General features: G+C 38.8%; 1 protein-coding gene across 1 annotated transcript; it reads left to right on the top strand.

The window, feature by feature from the left end:
- Positions 1–14,035: 14,035 nt before the first annotated feature.
- LOC122331502 (GTPase IMAP family member 7-like) lies at positions 14,036–17,755 on the top strand. The gene is made up of 2 exons (XM_043228935.1): positions 14,036–14,114; positions 16,853–17,755. Exons 1-2 carry the CDS (start codon positions 14,096–14,098, stop codon positions 17,482–17,484), a joined length of 651 nt encoding a protein of 216 aa, XP_043084870.1. The 5' UTR covers positions 14,036–14,095; the 3' UTR covers positions 17,485–17,755.
- The last annotated feature ends 5,714 nt before the right edge of the window (positions 17,756–23,469 follow it).

Raw genomic sequence — 23,469 nt, 5'->3', positions numbered from 1 at the left:
CCTAGGGTGGCGTAGTCGGATTTCTTTGAGTCAAGCGTTGCTGTTAAAAACGATTCCCCCCTCCAGCCACACAAGGATGAAAGAACCTCAGACAATACAAACATACACAGGCATCTTCGATTCACCTCACAGAGTAGAGACGTAGGAAACTTCCCTCCTTTTTGTCCCTTTGTAAAGCCCTTTACCATCATTCCTTCTACTCAGTCTGTCCAAAATGATTACATGAATATGCCAATGCAAGTGAACTAACAGTCACTAAAAGTTGTTTAAGTGTTGCTTAAAAACTTTATTACTTAACTCATTATCTTATCTAAATTACATCTTATTTCACACTTAAATAATGTTCTTCATTTTCATGTTTGGTCTCATTTGAAAGGTCTCAGTGCGATTGGTAAATTGGTCTCAATTTCACAGTAATCACTTATATTATGGAGAAGATTAAGAACTTGATAGAACTGTGTTCTGTAGGGAAGGAGATGTGTCCTCCTTTTGGGTCTCTGAACGTGTTCCAGCCAGGAGTGACCCTGGAGCACGGGAGCCAAAACACCAAAAGGTTTATATAACTACATTTGGGATCTCTTTGTCTGGTTTGAGTATATAAGGAAAGTGACAAAACACAACAAGGCGCAATTCTGTAGCTAGAACAGCCCGTAGTGTGGTGTGTGTCACCTGATACACCACACTATGTACTTTTTAAAGACCAGGTATAATGACCTTTTAAGTTTTATTTTGTTTTGTGTTATTTTTGTACTGCTGATCAGTTGTTCAAATGTTTATGAATTATACCAATTTGGTCTATGGGGTGGCCTCTGACTAAGACCTGGACTAGCCCAGATGTGTCGTGAGTCTGTTCTGGCCAAACAAGGTCTCTAAGTGACCCAAACTCCTAATGAACGATAAGTCGAAACTAGGAAATATTATAGTTAATTAAGCAGTTTTGTAGGAGAGAGAAAAAAAACTGTCTCAGACACTGACTTGACACTATTCACAATAATTAAGTTTAACCTGTGTGCATTACAAAGCATGTAAAATACACATCTGGGATTCTTATACACATGCCTGAGTAACAGCAGCACCATCATAGCCCTGACCAACCATGTTGGTATTACATTAATGCAGATACTCTCTTACACTGTTAGAAACAGAAAGTATGTCTACAGTGGCTAACACCCAGTTGTCACTATCAGGAATGAAGTAAGTAGAAATTCCTTTTCAAACGCTACTCACAATGCTGCACTCAATAGTGCTAATGATAACATCTTTTGTTCAACTGGTTGTTTGTCACGAATGAGGGGCCTGAGGCGTGCGGATCCATATGCAGGCTTTTATTAAAGTAAGGCATGGTCAAAACAGGCAGGCGTCAAACAGGGCAAACAGAAGTATCAGAGATGAGGCAAACACAAAATCCAGAAACAGGCGGTGGTCAGGTCAGGCAGCAAACAATCAGAAAACCGAAAAACAGACAGGGTCAAAACCAGGGAAACCAGAAACAATAATCCATGAGCGATCTAACAAAGAAACAGGGGAAACAATGCAACCTGCAGGTGAGTGGCCTGCTACTGAATTTATAGTCCTCAGACAGGAAGTTGTCGCAGAGGGAGTGAATGCAGATCACCCAGAGGTCAGGGCTCCCTCTGCTGGCTTGGTGACATTGTTAAAGCATGTGTGTCAAACACGCCTCATATAACCTTTGTAAGGGTCCCCCTTTTCCTGCAGAACGGAATCCAGAGGCCCTGGTCGAAGGTCAATGCGTGTTCGACCTTTTCTTTGCATCCCGTTAAAAATCACTAATATTTATTAAGCTTTTGTATTTCCAATTATAGTACTGACCTTATACATAATTTTATCTGACTCCAATCTTTCGTGATTTTAGTTATATTTATTAAAATGTAACTGCTGGTCCCTCTAGTTGTGATTAAATTTGGATCGTTAATTAACTATAATATTTCCTAGTTTCGACTTATCGTTCGTTAGGAGTCTGGGTTGCTTAGAGACCTTGTTTGGCCAGAACAGACTCACGACACATTTGGGCTAGTCCAGGTCTTAGTCAGAGGCTACCCCGTAGATCGCTTACCTTAATGCAGTCATTTACTCAATAGACTCAAAAAGAGTATTTTTTTTATGTGTTCCCTAAGTAATAGCATGCTAAGCCAGTTTGGTGGACAGAAGACAATATCTCAAAAACGTGCTCCCGGCTCCATCCATCGATCGTTGATCTGACTCACCCTAGCACGCCAACAATGCAGAAAACCTCAGAAGTCACTAACCTACTAGAAAAGTTATTTCAGACAATATTATTAGTTAACCAAGATTAACGTTTATTTTGCCAGGAGAGAATAGGTTCCAAATCGGTACAATTTATAGACATTTGCACAACTGATCAGCAGTACAAAAATAACACAAAACAAAATAAAACAAACTTAAAAGGTCATGATAACTGGTCTTTAAAAAGTACATATAGTGGTGTATGGAGACACACACCACACTACGGGCCGATCTGGCTACAGAATCACTCCTTGTTGTGTTTTGTCACTTTCCTTATATACTCAGACCAGACAAAGAGATACCAAATGTAATTGTAAAAACCTTTTGGTGTTTAGGTTCCCGTGCTCCAGGGTCACACCTGGCTGGAACACTATCAGAGACCCAAAAGGAGGGCACACCTCCTTCTCAACAGAACACAGTTCTACCAAGATCTAATCTTCTCCATAATATAAGTGATTACTGTGAAATTGAAACCAATTTACCAATCGCACTGTGACCTTTCAAATGAGACCAAACATGAGAGTGAAGAACAGTAGGTTCACAAGACACATGACATATAATGCCTTATTCCTAATGAACTTTAAACCAAGTCCTTTGGGCAGAAGGAGGGGAAGCAGGAAGAGCAGAGGTGAAGAGGGTGTCATAAAGGCAACAGGGGGGTGGTGTTGTTTACTCTCCTTTTGTTCCTTTGGATATCCCTTCTCAGATTAGTCTTATTGCATTTACAGGTTTTGATTCAAGTTAAAAAAAAGTGAAGAATTTACTGGAACCGTTTCAAATGATTCAGTCTGATTTGGTGATCTGGTTTGCCCAGTTCACAAAGAAAAAATGGTAAAAGTCAAACAAATTGTTTACTATTTGTCAGTGGAACAAAGAGTCTCAGTGATGGGAGAATTTACCACCCATTTCCCAACATTCCAAGTTCTTATTAAAATTCGAGGTGTATGAAGGCTGGGTTAGGGTTCTGAGAATTGATTATTGTTCTCTAAACTGAAAGTATTTTCAAAGGCATGTTGTCAATTAACCTTTCAAGTAAAATATTTATGTGAAATGTCTTTCCAATTGTTAAAGCATCCAGAACACTAATTATCTGACTAATAAATATCAGATGAACATGCTTTAAAACTTACATTAATTTAAATTAAAAACTAGACCAGACATACTGATAAATCTAATAACGTATGCAACACATGTTTTTTAATCTTTGATCTAAATATAATTATCCCTTTATGCTGAGAAAGCATTTTAACAATACAAGAGTTTATAACTTTTTTGTTTGCTATGATTAATTTAATCATGTTTAAACTGTAAACATGTAAAAATAATTTATCATGAATTGCAAAACAATTTAAGTGAAAATCAAAGTAAAAAAATTAAAGTGAAATCGCCTGGCCCTGTGATTGGGGGTTCTGCAGGCATTTGTTTTGTTTCCTTCGTTTATTTAGATAGAAACTTAGGAGGCTACATATCAGCTTTTCCTATTGCTTGCAAGGCGGTGACTATCCCTGTTGGCATGCATGCCATGGTAATCATCCTTCTAGCTCCTGAAGTACCGGCTGCAAACAAGACAAATATGATAGACAGGTCTCAAAATATATAAAGTAATTAAAAACTACCATGACACTGGCTTTCTCCACCGTGGTGTGCTCTGTTGCCTGGTCTGACATTATCGGCTCGGGTCTGGTGGTGATCCTCGAGTCTTTCGCTCTCTCTGGCAATGGCTCAATGGTCACTGCTGACTCCTATCCTCCGTCATTAGTGGGCTCTGGTTGTTGCTCCGTGGCTCAGTGAGATGGTGGGCTGGGCTCTGGATTCTGAGAGGGGCTGGTGTTGTCGTCCATGGACTAAACAGTCACTAAATAATTGCATGACACCAGTACTCGATGTAAGTAGCTATGCTCTCTCGAGAACCATTCCTGGACAGCTTTGCTTGAGTTGAGGTATTAAGTCATCAGAGAAAGCTGTCCGGGTAACGTGTGTCATTGGCGGGGGCGACTAAATCTTCTGTGTGGTCCTCGAGAGAATGATCTCCCTGCTCCAGCATGAGGATGAGGAAATTAAGATCAAACATCCGGGAAAACAAACACGGAAAACAAAAAAAAAAACAGGAAAAACTGTTTTGATCCAGTCTTCTGTCATTGTGTGGTTAAGGAGGAAGCACACAACGAGGAATAATTTTTACAAGTGCAGTTTCTGTGCTATGATGGGGCCTGAAACCTGACCTGGAATTCTTTGTAGAGATAATGTTTTTGCAAGAAGGTGCGCAATTGAGCAGATACAACTTTTTCTAGAATTTTAGAAATGAACGGTATTCCATGAGCAGTGAAGGTTACGGCACAGTCTCTGGCTCATGCGATGTCCACCATGGTGGTCCGGGAGCGCCATCTGTGGCTGTGTCCGACATACATGAGACAAGATTCTTGAATACTCCCCATATGAGTAAACGTTCCGAGACCTCCTGTGGCAAGACTGGACTTCCCAGCTGTTCCCCAGTGTTCTAGTAGGTAGTGCTAGCAACAATAGCTGGCTTCTTGTGATTGAGCCCGGCCTATGTCAAACTGAGGTAGCTTGGCAGGCTCTCACAGGACACTGGAAGGGGCAGCATCCATGGTGTTTTGGTGTTTTGGTAGGGTCTTATTCGGCATGACTTGGAGTGACCGTCTGAAAGGCAACATCTTGGTTGCATATGTAACACTCATTCCCTAAAGAAGGGAATGGAAACAGCACGTCTGTACAACCTGGTACAACCTGCTGTACAACCATTGAGTGGCCGGGTCAACAGTTCAGCTCCTCAGCGAATACCTGAATATGCGCAGTAACTTGAGTGATTTTTTTTTTTACTTTTTAGACCTCTGCATTATATATATATATATATATATATATATATATATATATATATATATATATATATATATATATATATATATATATATATATAATTAAATCGTATAAATCATATTAATCTCTTTATAAATCATCCCTTATTCCTATTAAAAAGAGTCTTAATTATAGTCCATTATCCCTCACAAACCCTTTTGGCCTATGACCAATAAGAGAATCTTCAACTGAAGTTCATAGAGTAGATACATTAATTAAAAAGATTTTTTTGAAATGTTTGAGTAAATTAATAACTCTGGGACATTGGTTTATTTCAAATTGGAGGAAGTGTCAGCCAAGTTACAAAAAGGAAGGAACTTTGTGCTTACAGGAGAAGCGAACAATTCTGTCTGATTTGCTGAACTGGTTTGACCAGTTAAACAATTTGTTTAGTATTTGTTAGTGGAACAAAGAGTCAAGGGAGAATTTACACACATTCACTTGTAGGACTTCAGTGAACAAACACACAAGCTGCAAAAGAATCACATTCCAGAGGAGTGTAAAACCTAAAGCTGTAAAACTGAACAATGCCCATCCTATGATATAAATCTATATCTAGTGCTCATCCTATGACGATCTTTATAATCATCTCTTATTACTACTAATTATGGTCCATCCTTCACAACCCCTTTGGCCTATAAGCGATAACAGAATCTTCAACTGAACAAAGTACACAGATTAGCTATATTGCTAATAGACAGATCCGGTCTATGGAGGATGCCATCACACACCTCCTCCACACAACCACAAGCTACCTGGATTTGAGGAAAGGGAACTGTGTGAAAATGCTGTTCGTGGACTATAGTTCAGCGTTCAACACCATAGTTCCCTCCACGCTCACCTCGAAGTTGGAGGTCCTGGGACTCAGCCAATCCCTGCGTCACTGGATCACCAACTTCCTGACCGACAGACCACAAGCCGTACGGATGGGAAAACAATCAATCAATCAATCAATCATTTTTATTTATATAGCGCTTTTAACAACACAGGTTGCATCAAAGCACTGTACAGTATAATGACAGGGATATATAGTGACGAGAGTGACCAATTTCTTATTAAATGCAGAGACGGTCTCTGTAGTCAATTCAACGATAGTCACTAGAAGTTAAGTGTCCCCAACCAAGCAAGCCAGAGGCGACAGCGGCAAGGAAACAAAACCCCATGCATATAGAATGGAGAAAAAAAAACCTTGGGAGAAACCAGACTCAGTTGGGGTCAGTTCTCCTCTGACCGGACGCCCAGCACTTAACCTCCAGTTCAATTTTAAACGCAGCTGTGTCAGGTAGTGTAAATGACTTAGTGTGCGTGTGTGCATCAGGATCTGGTGATCTGTCGACGGGCGCATCTAGGTTTTCTGGTCTCTGATGAACATAATCTCTGGGTGCTGATCCACCATCTAGTCTGGATACAAACTGTGAAAACAGATTGAGAAAGAAACAGGACTAATATTAGCGTAGATGCCATTCTTTTACGATGTCACAAGTACATCGTATTTTAGGAAGTAGTGTTCCCGGTTCCAGCAAATCTAAGTAATGCAGCCTAAAATCCTTTAACGGATTTGAATAATAAAAGGTGTGTTGGTGTGTTATGTGTAGGCTAAGTTAAAAAGATGTGTCTTTAATCTAGATTTAAACTGGCAGAGTGTGTCTGCTTCCCGAACAGAGTTAGGGAGATTGTTCCAGAGTTTAGGTGCTAGATAGGAAAATGATCTGCCGCCCGCAGTTGATTTTGATATTCTAGGTATTATCAAATGGCCAGAGTTTTGAGAAGCATGAGCGGACGTGCAGGACTATAATGTGATAAGAGCTCGCTCAAGTATTGAGGAGCTAAACCATTCAGGGCTTTATAGGTAATTAATAGGATTTTAAAATCTATTCGATGTTTGATAGGGAGCCAGTGCAGTGTTGACAGAACCGGGCTAATGTGATCATACTTCCTAGTTCTAGTAAGGACTCTGGCTGCTGCGTCTAAGTTTGTTTATCAAGTGTGCAGAACAACCACCCAATAAAGCATTGCAATAATCTAACCTTGAGGTCATAAACGCATGAATTAATATTTCTGCATTAGAGGTTGAAAGCATAGGTCAGAATTTAGATATATTTTTAAGATGGAAAAACGCAGTTTTACAGATGCTAGAAACATGATTTTCAAAGGAAAGATTGCGGTCAAACAGCACACCTAGGTTCCTAACTGATGATGAAGAATTAACAGAGCAGCCATCAAGTGATAGGCTGTGTTCTAGATTATTATATGTGGGGTTTTTAGGTCCAATTATTAGCACCTCTGTTTTTTCAGAATTTAACATTAAGAAGTTACTCATCATCCAGCTTTTTATATCGACTATGCATTCTGTTAGATTCTCAATTTGGTGTTTATCACCAGGCTGCGCTGAAATATAGAGCTGAGTATCATCAGCATAGCAGTGAAAGCTAACACCATGACTCCTGATAATATCTCCCAGAGGTAACATGTAAAGGTTGAAAAGTAACGGTCCTAGCACTGAGCCTTGAGGAACTCCATATTTCACTTTTGATCGATATGATACCTCCTCATTTAATGCCACAAACTGATAGCGGTCAGATAGATATGATGTAAACCATGCTAAGGCGCTTCCTCTAATGCCAACATAGTTTTCTAGTCTATCCAAGAGAATGTTGTGATCGATAGTATCGAATGCTGCGCTAAGATCTAATAGCACTAATAACGAGATAAAACCACGATCAGATGATAGAAGCAGGTCATTAGTAACTCTAATGAGAGCAGTCTCAGTACTATGGTACGGTCTAAAACCTGATTGGAAATCCTCACAGACACCATTTTTTCTAAAAAGGAATACAGTTGTGAGGATACTACCTTTTCTAGTATCTTTGACAGAAAAGGGAGATTAGAGATTGGTCTGTAATTTACTAAGTCTTTGGGATCAAGATGTGGTTTCTTAATGAGAGGTTTAACTACAGCCAGTTTAAAGGTTTTGGGAACATATCCTAATGACAATGATGAATTAATAATGTTCAAAATAGGATCTATGACTTCTGGAAGCAGATCTTTTAATAGTTTAGATGGAATAGGGTCTAACATACATGTTGCTGGTTTAGATGATTTAACAAGTTTGTACAAGTCTTCTTCTCCTATAATAGAGAAAGAGTGTAATTTTTCCTTAGGGGATCTAAAGCTCATTATCTGATGTGAAACTGTAGTTGACGGCTGCATAGTTACAATTTTATCTCTGATGGTATCAATCTTAGAAGTAAAGAAATTCATGAACTCATTGCAGCTATACTCTTGGGGCATATTAGCACCTGCTGATGCTTTATTTTTGTTAATTTAGTCACTGTACTGAATAAATACTGGGGTTGTGTTTGTTTTCTTCTAAAAGGGATGAAAAATAATCAGATCTTGCTATTTTTAATGCTTTTCTGTATGACAGCATACTCTCCCGCCAGGCAATCTGAAATACTTCTAATTTGGTTTTCTCCACCTGCGCTCCATTTTCCGGGCTGCTCTCTTTAGGGTGCGTGTGTTGTCATTATACCATGGAGTCAGATTGTTTTCTTTTATCTTTTTAAGTGCAAAGGAGCAACTGTATCTAAAGTGCTAGAAAAAGAGAGTGCATAGTTTCTGTTACATCATCAAGTTTTTGCATCGTATTGGATGAACTAAGGAATTGAGATAAGTCAGGAAGCTTATTTAGAAAGCTTTCTTTTTGTGGTGGAAGTGATGGTTCTACCATACTTGTAATAAGGTGCAGAGTTTACAGGTTTAACTATACAGAGTTCACACAAGACTAGATAGTGATCTGAAATGTCATCACTTTGCTGCAGTACTTCAACCATTTTAACATCTATTCCATGTGACAGTATTAGATCTAGAGTATGATTTTGACAATGAGTAGGTCCAGAGACGTGTTGTCTAACCCCAATGGAGTTTAAAATGTCTAAGAAAGCTGATCCTAATGAGTCTTTTTCATTATCAACATGGATATTAAAATCGCCAACAATTAAGACTTTATCTGCGTGCCAGTACTAACTCAGTTAGAAAATCAGCAAATTCTTTAATGAAATCTGTGCTGTGTCCTGGTGGCCTGTATACAGTAGCCAGTACAAACATGACAGAAGATTTATCACTAGCACATGATTCTGTAGATAATGTTATATGCAGCACCAAAACTTCAAATGAGTTATATTTAAAGCCTGCCCTCTGAGAAGTACTAAGAATATTGTTATAAATTGTAGCAACACCTCCCCCCTCTACCTTTTAAACGTGGCTCATTTTTATAGAAATAATTTTGGGGGTAGATTCATTTAGAGTAATATAATCATCTGGTTTTAGCCAGGTTTCTGTCAAACAAAGCAAATCTAGCTTCTGATCATTGATCAAATCATATACATAAAGTGCTTTTGTGGAAAGTGATCTAATATTTAAGCGAGCCAAGTTTTATCGTTTGCTTATTTGAATTATAGGTAGTTTTAATTTGTTGGACATTAATTAAATTATTGCTTTTGATTAGGTTTGACGTTCTCTGCATATTCTAATTCGGGGAACAGACACAGTCTCTATAGTGTGATATCTAGGTGAAAGAGTCTCTATGTGCTGAGAATTAACTGCCTTCTGTGACGTGAGGCAGCTAGCAGCCAGTCGGTTTAGCCGGTCTGTCTGCTTCCTGACCTGGGCACTAGTTGGTCATGTTGGAGCTATAAGACTATATGCCATATTTCTAGATAGAAGAGCGGCACCACCCCAAGAGGGATGAAGACCATCTCTTTTCAACAGGTCAGGTCTGCCCCAGAAACTCATCCAATTGTCTATAAAGCCTATATGTTGTTCTGCTTGGGCACCACTTAGACATCCAGCCATTGAGACCCAGCAATCTGCTGTGAATCTCATCACCCGGTAAGCAGGGGAGGGGACCAGAGCAGATTACATTGTCCGACATCGTGCTTGCAAATTCACACACCTCTTTAATATTATTTTTAGTGATCTCCGACTGGCGAAGTCGAACATCATTAGCGCCGACGTGAATAACAATCTTACGAAATTTACGTTTAGCATTAGCCAGCACTTTTAAATTTGACAAGATGTCAGACGCTCTGCTCCCGGTAAGCATTGGACTATGGTGGCTGGTGTCTCTATTTTCACGTTCCGCACAATAGAATCGCCAATTACTAGGGCACTTTGATCAGGTTTCTCAGTGGGGTGCGTCACTGGAGTGGGGAGAACCTGTTTGATGTTCTGATCGAACGGATGAGCGGTGTTTTTGACCGCGACTAGCCCGCCTCACGGTCACCCAATTGCCCTGCTGCACGGGCTCTGAAGCTGGAACCGAACAATGTACATGATTCACTGTACTAGTCGCATCCAAAGCAGTATCTACAGCCCTCGCATTCTTACTGTCCTCAATTAAAGTTTGGATACGTGTCTCTAATTCTAAAACCTTCTCTGTCAGCCTAGCTATTTCCCCTGCATTTATCACACGTGAATCCCTGATCGCTAACAGAGAAGGACAAGCTATACATGTGACAGACAGTGCAAGTGATTGATGCAGGGAGAAGCCATTTACTCACCGTGAAGGATTCACTTACCACTCTTGTTTTGATGAGCTTGTGAAAATGGAGAACGAGCAGCGAGGAACAAATGAACAGGAGCGGGAAAAAGCCCACAATCGCGCCGAAAACGGGTGGGAGCGAAAGTGAATCGGCTAATGAGTACTAACTCACCGCCGAGTTTTAGATTAAAGCGAACGAACTAACAGCAGTCTAATTAGTTAGATTAATTTAATAGTATCAACGATATGTACACAGTTAAATTATATTTGATCGTTAGAGAAGAGGTGATAAATTGAAAAGCGAAGCTACACGCAGCTACAAACAAACCAACCTCTCAGCAGACAGGAGCAATCGAGCCTCAGCAGACAGGAGCAATCGATCCCAGACAGGAGCAATCGAGCACTACAGAGAACACTACAGAGAACACTACAGAGAACACTCCTCATCCTCCCTCACTCTCAGCACTGGAGCCCCTCAGGGTTGTGTTCTGAGCCCCCTGCTGTACTCGCTGTACACACATGACTGTGTGGCCACTACAAACTCCACCACCATCATTAAATTTGCTAACGACACTGTCGTTGTGGGCCTGATCTCCAACAACGATGAGATGGCCTACCTTCAGGAGATCAACAACCTGGAGAGATGGTGTCAGGAGAACAATCTGCTCCTGAACGTCAGCAAAACAAAGGAGTTAATAGTGGACTTCAGCACGAAGCAGGTGCGCTCTTACCATCCCATCAAGATCGACGGGACCCCAGTGGAGAGAGTGGACAGTTTCCGGTACCTGGGTGTTCACATCACGCAGGACCTGTCTTGGTCCTGTCACATCAACACCCTGGTGAAGAAGGCCCGGCAGCACCTATACCATCTGAGGCGCTTAAGGGACTTCAGACTCCCATCTCAGGTGCTCAGGAACTTTTACACCTGCACCATTGAGAGTGTCCTGACGAGAAACATCAGCTCCTGGTTCGGGAAGAGCACCGTGCAGGACAGGCGAGCCCTTCAGAGGGTGGTGTGGTCAGCTGAGCGCACCATCCACACTGAGCTCCCTGTGCTGCAGCACATCTACAACAAGCGGTGCTGTACCAGGGCCAGGAAGATCGTGGAAGACCTCAGCCATCCCAACAATGGACTCTTTTCTCTGTTGTGTTCAGGAAAGCGCTTTCGTTCCCTGAAGGCAAACACAGAGAGAATGAGGAGGAGTTTCTTCCCGCAGGCCATTCGGAGTCTGAACCAGAGAACACCTAGTACCTAATCACTGGGATTCCCATGTTCACCCCTCTTTCCCCAGATACCCACTTACAACTGGACAATATTGCACTAGTCACTTTACATTGGTCATTCACACAGCCACTTTATATTTTATATTTTATACTTTATTTCATTTTTTATCTTATATCTTATTTATACTTTGCACACTTCTTTGTGTATATATATAGTTTTTTTAGATTTTATATTTATATATAGAGAGATATATATTTTGTTTTCTTTCTTGTTTCTTCTATAGATATATATTTTGTTTTCTATTCTGACGCTGGACGGTTGTAAAAAAACATTTCACTGCATGTCGTACCATGCATGTATGTGTATGTGACAAATAAAATTTGAATTTGAATTTGAATTAATACAATTGTGTTATAATTTTTGAGTAAATTAATAACTCTTTATTTTGATTATGTGTGTGCCAAGTAAAAAAAAAAAAAGCGTTACTGGAACCGTTTCAAATGATTCAGTCTGATTTGGTGATCTGGTTTGCCCAGTTCACAAAGAAAAACTGGTAAAAGTCAAACAATTTGTTTACTATTTGTCTCAGTGAAGGGAAAATTTACCACCCATTTCCTAACATTCCCAGTTCTTATTAAAATTTGGGGTACATGTATATGTATACATATATCTATACATATACATATACATATATATATATATATATATATATATATATATATATATATATATATATATATATATACATACATATACATACATATATACATACAAAAATTGCCTATTGATTGAGTAAACTGCCCAACAGTCCTGTCGAGCATTTGGCATTACATCAGAACTGAAATAACAGGAAGCATTCTTCTCATTTCCCTAAAGAAGGAATGGAAACAGCACGTCTGTACAACCTGGTACAACCTGCTGTACAACCATTGAGTGGCCGGGTCAACAGTTCAGCTCCTCAGCGAATACCTGAATATGCGCAGTAACTTGAGTGATTTTTTTTTTACTTTTTTAGACCTCTGCATTATATATATATATATATATATATATATATATATATATATATATATATATATATATATATATATATATATATAATTAAATCGTATAAATCATATTAATCTCTTTATAAATCATCCCTTATTCCTATTAAAAAGAGTCTTAATTATAGTCCATTATCCCTCACAAACCCTTTTGGCCTATGACCAATAAGAGAATCTTCAACTGAAGTTCATAGAGTAGATACATTAATTAAAAAGATTTTTTTGAAATGTTTGAGTAAATTAATAACTCTGGGACATTGGTTTATTTCAAATTGGAGGAAGTGTCAGCCAAGTTACAAAAAGGAAGGAACTTTGTGCTTACAGGAGAAGCGAACAATTCTGTCTGATTTGCTGAACTGGTTTGACCAGTTAAACAATTTGTTTAGTATTTGTTAGTGGAACAAAGAGTCAAGGGAGAATTTACACACATTCACTTGTAGGACTTCAGTGAACAAACACACAAGCTGCAAAAGAATCACATTCCAGAGGAGTGTAAAACCTAAAGCTGTAAAACTGAACAATGCCCATCCTATGATATAAATCTATATCTAATTAATATAGATAAATTAATAACTCTTTATTTTGATTATGTGTGTGCCAAGTAAAAAAAAAGCGAAGACGTTACTGGAACCGTTTCAAATGATTCAGTCTGATTTGGTGATCTGGTTTGCCCAGTTCACAAAGAAAAACTGGTAAAAGTCAAACAATTTGTTTACTATTTGTCTCAGTGAAGGGAAAATTTACCACCCATTTCCTAACATTCCCAGTTCTTAATAAAATTTGGGGTACATGTATATGTATACATATATCTATATATATACATATACATATATATATATATATATATATATATATATATATATATATATGTATATATATATATATATATATATATATATATATATATATACACATATATATATATATATATATATATATATATATATATATATATATATATATATATATATACATACATATACATACATATATACATACAAAAATTGCCTATTGATTGAGTAAACTGCCCAACAGTCCTGTTGAGCATTTGGCATTACATCAGAACTGAAATAACAGGAAGCATTCTTCTCATTTCATTCAGGAATCTCGCAGGTGGAGACTGAAACTAAGGACAAACTGAAAATGGCAGAAAGACTTTCTGGTAAGCTCAGTTCTTTCTGTGTATCAAATATATTAGTATACTGCTAATAAATATCAGATGAACATGCTTTAAAACTTACATTAATTGAAATTAAAAACTAGACCAGACATACTGATAAAATCTAATAACGTATGCAACACGTTTTTTTAATCTTTGATCTAAACATAATTATCCCTTTATGCTGAGATTAATAACAATAACAATAACAATCAACAATACAAGAGTTTACAACTTTTTCGTTTGCTATCATTAATTTAATCATGTTTAAACTTTTAAAAATCATTTATCATGAATTGCAAAACAATTTAAGCTATCATCAGAGATAAAGTTTACAATAAAGTGAAATCGCCTTTCCCTGTGATTGGGGTTCTGCAGGCATTTGTTTTGTTTCCTTCATTTATTTAGATTTAAACTTAGGAGGCTACATATCAGCTTTTCCTATTGCTTGCAAGGCGGTGACTATCCCTGTTGGCAGGCATGCCATGGTAATCATCCTTCTAGCTCCTGAAGTACCGGCTGCAAACAAGACAAATATGATAGACAGGTCTCAAAATATATAAAGTAATTAAAACCTATCATGACACTGGCCAAACATACATATATATTATGAGGTGCCAAACAGGAAATAATTATATAAAAATCTGAATATATAGAAGTAAATCTGAATATATAAATGTAAATTGTGAATATATAGTTACGTCTGAATCTTATGTCTGAATATATAGAAGTAAATTGGAATACATAGAAGTAAATCTGAAAATATATATTTGCAATTCTCAATATATAAATGTAAATTGTGAATATATAGTTGTAATTCTAAATATATAAATGCAAATCTAAATGTATAGTTGTAATTTTGCATATATAAGTGTAAGTTGTATATATAAATGTAAGTCACGTTCCAGAGGAAGCTTGAATTTCTCTAAAGTTGTAAAACTGAACGATGCCCGCTGTATGACGCCTGAGCTGTCATGAGAACGCATCAGCCCCACGATTCAGTTTTCCTGGAATGTGAACATCCCTCAGCGACTTCAGCCGTGGTGGACTCCAAAGGAGGAGATAGCGGGAGAGTTGCGACAAGCGTCAGGAGCGAACACTGCCCTGATAGTTGATGTATGCAACGGTCGCAATGTTGTCCGTATGGACTAGCACATGTTTGCTCTCCAACATTGGATGAAACCGGCACAGATCAAGCAGCACGTTCTAAAGACGACCACTGACACCTTGCAAAAGGAGGTCAAGACATATAGGTCATTGCAAAAGAGACTGGCTGTTCATAGAGCTCTGTGTCCAAGCACATTAATAGAGAGGAAAAGACGTAAAAGTGTACAAGCAATAGGGATAACTGCACCCTGGATAGGATTTTGAAACAAAACTCATTAAAAAATGTGTGGGTGATTCACAAAGAGTGGACGGCAGCGGGAGGCAGTGGTTCAAGAACCACTACACACAGACATATGCAAGAAATGGATTTCAGATTCGCATTTCTTGTGTCAAGTCACTCTTAAACAACAGACAGCATCAGAAGAGTCTCGCCTGGGCTAAAGACAAAAAGGAGTGGACTGCTGATAGTAAATGTTGCATTTCCTTTGGAAATCAGTGTCCCAGAGACTTGGTAAAGAGAGGAGAGGCACAGAATCCATGTTGCTTGAGAAAAGTGTCCACAGTCAGTAATGGTTTGGGGAGCATCTGCTGTCATCTGCTGGTGTTGGTCCACTGTGTTTTCTGAGGTCCAAGGTCAACGCAGCTATATACAAGGACGTTTTAGAGCACTTCATGCTTCCTGCTGCTGACCAACTTTATGGAGATGCAGATTTCATTTTCCAACAGGACTTGGCACCTGCACACAGTGCCAAAGCTACCAGTGCCTGGTTTAAGGTTCATGGTATCCCTGTTCTTAATTGGCCAGCAAACTCGCATGACCTTAACCCCATAGAAAATCTATGGGATATTGTGAAGAGGAAGATGCAATATGCCAGACCCAACAATGTAGAAGAGCTGAAGGCCACTATCAGAGTAACGTGGGCTCTCATATCACCTGAGCAGTGCCAAAGACTGATCGACTCCACGCCGCATTGCTGCAGTAATTCAGGCAAAAGGACTCTCAACTAAGTATTGAGTGCTTTACATGCTCATACTTTTCAGTTGCCCAATATTTAAAAAAAATCGTTCTTTGTATTGGTCTTAAGTAATATTCAAATTTTCTGAGATACTAGGGTTTTTTTTATTTGTCGTGAAACGTGGGTCACATGCTCTGTCAAAAATCTAATTTTCATAACTATTTGTTTCATCAAGGTCTCTTTAAATCATAATGAGCTCTGCTCACCCCTGCCTTCGCTTCCATTTAAAAAAATAGAAATATCACAACATCAGAAGCCCAGGGACAAAAATTCAAAGAAAAAGATCTTTCAATAGAACTCAAGAGAACTCAAGAGAACACATAAACCAAAAGGGCACCAGCAAGCAAAAATAACAAAAAGAGAGCCACTTAAATAGGGAAGCTAACTAGACAGGGCTGGGACTAATAAACCTAATTAGCTGAGAGAAAGAAACACAGGAAAATTGGTACCATCAAGTGGCGAAAATATATATGCTTAAAAAAGATTAAATCATTTTATCTTTTATAAGTATACTAATATTTATTAATTGTAATAATTAATTTACTAATGCTTAACAATTGATTAATAGAATAAAGGAAAAAAAAAACATTACTTACCAGTGTCTTCTCATTGTAACAGATATACGGATTGTGCTGTTGGGCAACACTGGATCAGGAAAAAGTGCATCAGGAAACACCATCCTGAATAAAGACCTTTTTGATGTGAAAAACTCTACAGGATCAGTTACAGAAAACTGTACCAAACAAGAAGCAAATGTGGATGGACGCAGCATATCAGTTATTGACTGTCCAGGTCTGTTTGACACTCGAGATCAGAGTAAAGAAATGCTGCGACATGTAACGAGGCAGTGCATGAACCTATCTTATCCTGGGCCTCATGCATTTCTGCTGGTGATGAAACTGGGTGTGAAATTTACAGAGCAGGAGAAGAATGTTATAAAATGGATTCAGGAGAACTTTGGAGAAGATGCCATCAACTACACCATCATTCTGTTCACTCATGCTGATGTGCTGAGGGGCAAGCCTATAGAGACATATATCAGTAAAAGCAATGAATTAAAACAATTGATCAAGACCTGTTGGGGAAGATATCACTCATTCAACAATGAGAACAGAAATAATCGAGATCAGGTCACAGAACTTCTGCAAATGATACGTAAAATGGTTCTTTTTAATGGAGGAAAGGAGTATGCTTTTCAGATATATAAAGAAGCTCAGGAAATCGGAAAGCTCAGCTCTAAAAGACACTGAGAAAAAATGACTAACAAGTAGCATTGTAGCAGTTGTGGGAGGTTTTTTGACAGTAAAACTATGTTCCTGTAATTGGGTACGTTTTGGAAATTTTCTGCCTGTACTATATCATATGGCACATAATATACAATAATATTCACTCTAATGTTTATATTATGCTATCACATAATTCAGATATTTAAGTATATTTCTGTCTTTCATTTTTCTTCTTGCATTCAAATGTGTCAGCTGTATAAAACTGATTAAAAAGGGAATTGCCACTATAAACAAACATGAGACTTTTTTTCTGTACACTGATTTCTATTAGGTACAAAACTTAAAATCTTAACCCTCATGTGTTGTTTGAGTCTTGAGATTTTCTTTTTTCCCGAAAATACTGGCTGGTTATGTACTTGCTACCAGCACATGTGTCATTCATTCACCACAGTCACATACCTCTGAAGCACTACCTACCAAATCATCCTCTCCAGAATACTAATCACCCTCACTCATGTTGCTCATTAGAGAAACTTCTTAAATACCACACTCCCTCAGTTGCACTTTGTCAGATCTACTGTTCACACTCCTCTATGCTAGTTCCTGACCCTCTATGCTCTGTAGATTGCCCTGATAGTGACCTTAATACTAACACCGGCACCGCCATCTGCCTCAGGATGTCCCATGCCCAAGTTCGATTGTTCATTCAGATGCAACTGCAACAGTTCACCTCAGAGGAAGACTAGGTAGCATTTCTCATCTCTCTGCTCTGTGGAAAAGCACTTCAATGGGTGAAAGCCATCTGGAATAACAATAATCCCATCATCTACTCATTTGACCAGTTCATCCGTCATTTCTCTGAGGTGTTCAGTACCATTACAGGGCCAATAACAATTTCTGATCAGTTGATCCATTTACAGCAAGGTGCTTCTTCAGTTCATCACTACACCCTTTGTTTCCACACGCTGGCAGCGACTAGTGGCTGGGATGAGGCCGTGCTGCTGTGCACCTACCGGCATGGACTCAATCCCGAAATCAGAGCTTCACGGCATTGTATGATGATTCCATTGGATTAGAGGATTTTCTGCAACAAACCACCAGAGTCTCCCAGAGACTGGCCACCTGCCAAAATTCTAATCCCGCTTCTCAGCCAGCCTCGGTGGCAGCTAGACCTCCAGTACCAGAACACATGCAAGTGGATTACAATCCGTTTTCCTGAACTGAATGAAATCGGAGACTTACATCTGGACTGTGTCTGTATTGTGGCAACCAAGGGCACCTCACTCGCAACTGTCCTATTCGACCCCCACACCCTGTGGTAAGTACTATCACATCTGAAATTGATACTGCAACACTATCTTTATTACCCATCACTCTGTATACTGCTGAATTCTCAATATCTGTCTCCGCATTGGTTGATTCAGGGTCATCAGGAAACTTCAACTCCTTGGACTGTTTAAGCAAACTACATCTCAAGAAACAACATCATTCAACAGAATACTCCATAACAACCATCCAAGGAAAGCCACTTGAGCGTGGGAAAGTTTATCACATCTCCACATCCATCACTCTACAAATTCACCAGGAGAAAATTCAGTTTCTGGTACTGGAGGATTCCATTGTAAGCATCATCTTGGGACGTCCATGGCTCCAGCTACATCATCCTACACTCCACTGGGATACCTGTGATATCAGTAGTTGGAGTGAGCATTGCCATCAACACTGTCTATCCAATCGTCGACTTTCACGTGCTGTCTCTATTCCTCTTGCATCTACCCAGGTTGAAAGTCCAGAAACGTCAAGAACCAGAAAATCCAGCTGAAATCTCAGTGGAGTACTTGGCGTTCCAGGATGTTTTCAGAAAGCAAGCTGCCTCCCAACTTCCAACTCATTGGCCATGGAGTATATAAAGGAAGCATTAAAGCAAGGATTTATTCGTCCATCCACCTCATGTTGTATCCAAGGAATTGAACAGATGATTTGTGGAACTCGCTTTTTTCTAGTTTAAGGAATAACTGATGACAACGGAGCTTATGGAGGACCTGCTGGACATGTTGGCGATGTTCGGCTTAGTTCCAGGAGTACTCGGCCGCTTCCAGTTGGGCACTACGAGTACTTGGTTATGCCATATGGGTTATCCATCAGTCCCTCTGTCTTCCAAACATTTATGAATGAGGTGTTCCTGGAATTCCTCTATAAGTTTGTAGTGGTGTATATTGATGACATCTTGAACTACTCCCGGAACTAGGCCGAACATCAGCAACACATCCAGCAGGTCCTCCATAAGCTCTGTCGTCATTAGCTATTCCTCAAACTAGAAAAATGGGAGTTCCATAAATCATCTTTTCAATTCTTTGGATACAACATGAGTGTCGAGAGTGTGCAAATAGACAAAGGGAAGGTCGATGCAGTCCTCAAATGGCCAGAACCCATCAAAATCAAGGAGTTCCAACGCTTTTTAGGTTTTGCTAACTTCTACCATCGTTTCATCAAGAACTACAGTTCTATCACTGCCCTGATGACTTCCCTTCTGAGGTGCAAACCGAAACACCTGACTTGGTGCCCCTCTGCCCACGAAGCTTTCCTCTATCTAAAGAAGACCTTTTGCTTTCCCAAGCGGCTGATGATTCCTCGCTCCTCCATCCCTGTGCCTTTTATTCCCACAAGCTGTCACCGGCAGAGCAAAACTATGATGTGGGAAACCTGTTGGCCATCAAATTAGCCCTGGGGGAGTGGCAACACTGCCTGGAGGGTGCCATTCATCCATTCAGGATCATTACTTACCACAAGAATCTGCAATACATCCGTGAGGCTAAGAGACTCAATCTCCATCAAGCACGCTGGGCTCTTTTTCTAACACACATCAACTTCAAGATTACTTATCGACCCGGATCCAAGAACATTCCTGCAGATGCACTTTCACGCCAATATACTACTGATTCATCCAACAAACTGGAACCCATCATTCCCGACACTCTCATTGTCAGCCCCATCATAAGGGAATTAGATCAACAGATCCAACAAGCAACCCTCCAGGAGCCAGCACCGTCAGAATGTCCAGAAGGAAAGACCTATGGAGGAGGGGGTAATGTCAGGCATTCACCACAGTCACCTCCCTCTGAAGCACCACCCACCAGATCATCATCCCCACAATACTAATCACCCTCACATGTTGCTCATTAGAGACACTCCTAAAATACCACACTCCCTCAGTTGCGCTTCGTAAGATCTACCATTCACACCCCTTTACTACCCTTGACCCTCTATGCTCTGTAGATTGTGGACACCGTTTCCTGTGGACATACACTATACACTCAGCTAAATTCTTAGCCATCGCCTATTTCAGTTCTCTGTTCCAATAAATGATCATCATTGTTCCATTGTACCTGAGATTGTGTGACAACATGTGGGAATTAAAGGTAACAAGGAAGTAAACAAAACATCAAGAGGGGTCAATATATTTCTAAAACCAGGTAAAAAGCGGGTAAATTTGACCTGCACACCTTAAAGAACATATTTTACTGGATTATGCCACTCTCATGAAATGATTGTCTAGTAATCAACTATTTTTGTTCTAGTTAAGCCCTTTCATGCAGGCCACTTTTCCCATTTTATAAAGGTCAATATAAACTAAACAAGCACTGACAGCATATTTGAGTGGTGTAATAATATACTACAATGTCATTAATTCATATATGAAGATATAATATAGGTGTCAAGGCAGAGGCTGATGGAGACTGGCAGACCAGTGGCAGATCCAGCACACTAATGGCGGACTGAGGGTGAACAGCGGGGCAGACAGGATCCAGGGGTGAAGACAGGAACGGATGTTTAATGAATTCAACCTTTCATTCACACTTTTAAAAAATGTGGTACATTAATTAGTTTGATTACATCTTGAGTACTTGCCTATTGTATAATTAAGTGCATTTGAGAAACCATTAAAAAATACTTTAGATGGTTCAGAACAGAACAGCCAGGCTAGTGCTTCATTATCCCTTCCGGTCAATGCTAGTGAAAGTTGTCATGGCTGCAGTTGAAGGTTAAATTAAATTTATGATCGTTAGTATTTATTCATAAGGTATTGAAGTATCATACGCCTTGTTTATTCTTTAATAAAACTTGTTAATGTGTGACTTAGACATGATTCTAAAACACATCAAGCGAGTAAGGATGACATTATTTTACTGTATCCACAAAATAATTTGATGAAAAAAACTGTGTTTTATCGAGGTTCTGGTCCTTGGAATTTGGTTCCCATAAATATAGGAAAGAGTAACTGTACATACATATTTCAAAGTGTCACCAAGCCAGCAGAGGGCTCTTACCTCTGGGTGATCTGTGATCACTCCTCTGCTGCTACTCCTGTTAAAACTCTATAAATACTGTTGTAGGCCCCTCACCTGCAGGTTCCATTGTACTATTGTTGGATTGTCGTTTGATTGTTGTTTCCCGAGTCTTAGATTCTTTGGTTTTGACCCTGCCTGTCTTCTGATACTGTGATTGTTTGCTACCTGACCCGACCTCCGCCTGTTTTTGGATTTTGTTATTGCCTTGCCTCTTACACTCCTGTTTGCTGCGTTTTGAGCGCCTGTCTGCTTTGACCATGCCTTTGCTCAATAAAAGTCTGCAAATGGATCCGCACGCCTCAGACCCTCATTCATGACACAAAGAAACTATAAAATATGAAGGTGTATATTTTATGTAGTGCTGCGATAAGTTGATTTTGTAAGGGTCCCCTTTTCCTGCAGAACGGAATCCAGAGGCCCTGGTGAAAGGTCAATGCTTGTTCGGTCTTTTCCTTTGCATCTCGTTAAAAATCACTAATATTTATTAATATTTTGTGTATCCAATTATATATATAATTACACTGACCTTATATATAATTTTATCTGACTCCAATCTTTCGTGATTTTAGTTATATTTATTTAAATGTAACTGCTGATCCCTCTAGTTGTGATTAAATTTGGATCATTAATTAACTATAATATTTCCTAGTTTCGACTTATCGTTCGTTAGGAGTCTGGGTCACTTAGAGACCTTGTTTGGCCAGAAAAGACTCACGACACATCTGGGCTAGTCCAGGTCTTAGTCAGAGGCTACCCCGTAGATCGCTTACCTTAATGCAGCTATTTCCTCAATAGACTCAAAAAGAGTAATTTTTTATGCGTTCCCTATGTAATAGCATGCTAAGCCAGTTTGGTGGACAGAAGTCAAGATCTCAAAAATGTGCCCCCGGCTCCATCCATCGATCGTTGATATGAGTCACCATATTATTTCACCCTAAGTTATTTCAGACAATATTATAAATTAACCAAGATTAACATTTATTTTACCAGGCTAGAATAGTTGTTTACTCTCTTATTGAAGTCCTTTTTGTTCCTTTGTTCCCTTCTCAGATTAGTCTTGTGCATTTACAGGTTTTGATTCACCTCCTTACAATTTATATAGAAATAATCAACATTAACCCATAACACTATATGTATTTTTTGTCCATAAAATGTTAGATACCTTTTTATAGTTCCTTTTTTTTTATTTAAAACAACAAAATGTAATACTTGGCACATCCAGATATTGCAGAGTTCTGTGTTTCTATGTGAACAACATTTTAATACAAATGTAAATTTTGACCATATCTCTACACTTAAACCTAATCTTACCCATGAGTAATGCCTAATATCAGAGGAAATGATAAACAATGATGTACAAGCACCAAACACTGTAAGCCTAAAGTAAAAAAAAAAAAAAAAAAAATTGTAAAATGGTTCTTCAAATCAAAAGTAAATAATGCACACATTATGAACTAGTCTTTTATTAAAGTATCAGATATGGATTTTGTGTCAAAATATTTTTTAGATATATTAATGAATTTGTATGTAATAAAATATACTTTATAGATTTTTTTTTTTATTTATTAATTTTATTTTGTTTCCACGTTTATTAAAACTGAAAAAGAATATTATCACTGAGTTCGGTCTAAATTAATTTAAATTCACAAAGAAGGGCAAA

The sequence above is a fragment of the Puntigrus tetrazona genome, unplaced genomic scaffold (genome assembly GCF_018831695.1).
Source record: "Puntigrus tetrazona isolate hp1 unplaced genomic scaffold, ASM1883169v1 S000000001, whole genome shotgun sequence".
Lineage (NCBI taxonomy): Eukaryota > Metazoa > Chordata > Actinopteri > Cypriniformes > Cyprinidae > Puntigrus > Puntigrus tetrazona.
The sequence above is the reverse complement of the archived record's forward strand: the minus strand, read 5'-3'. Positions and strand labels throughout refer to the sequence as shown.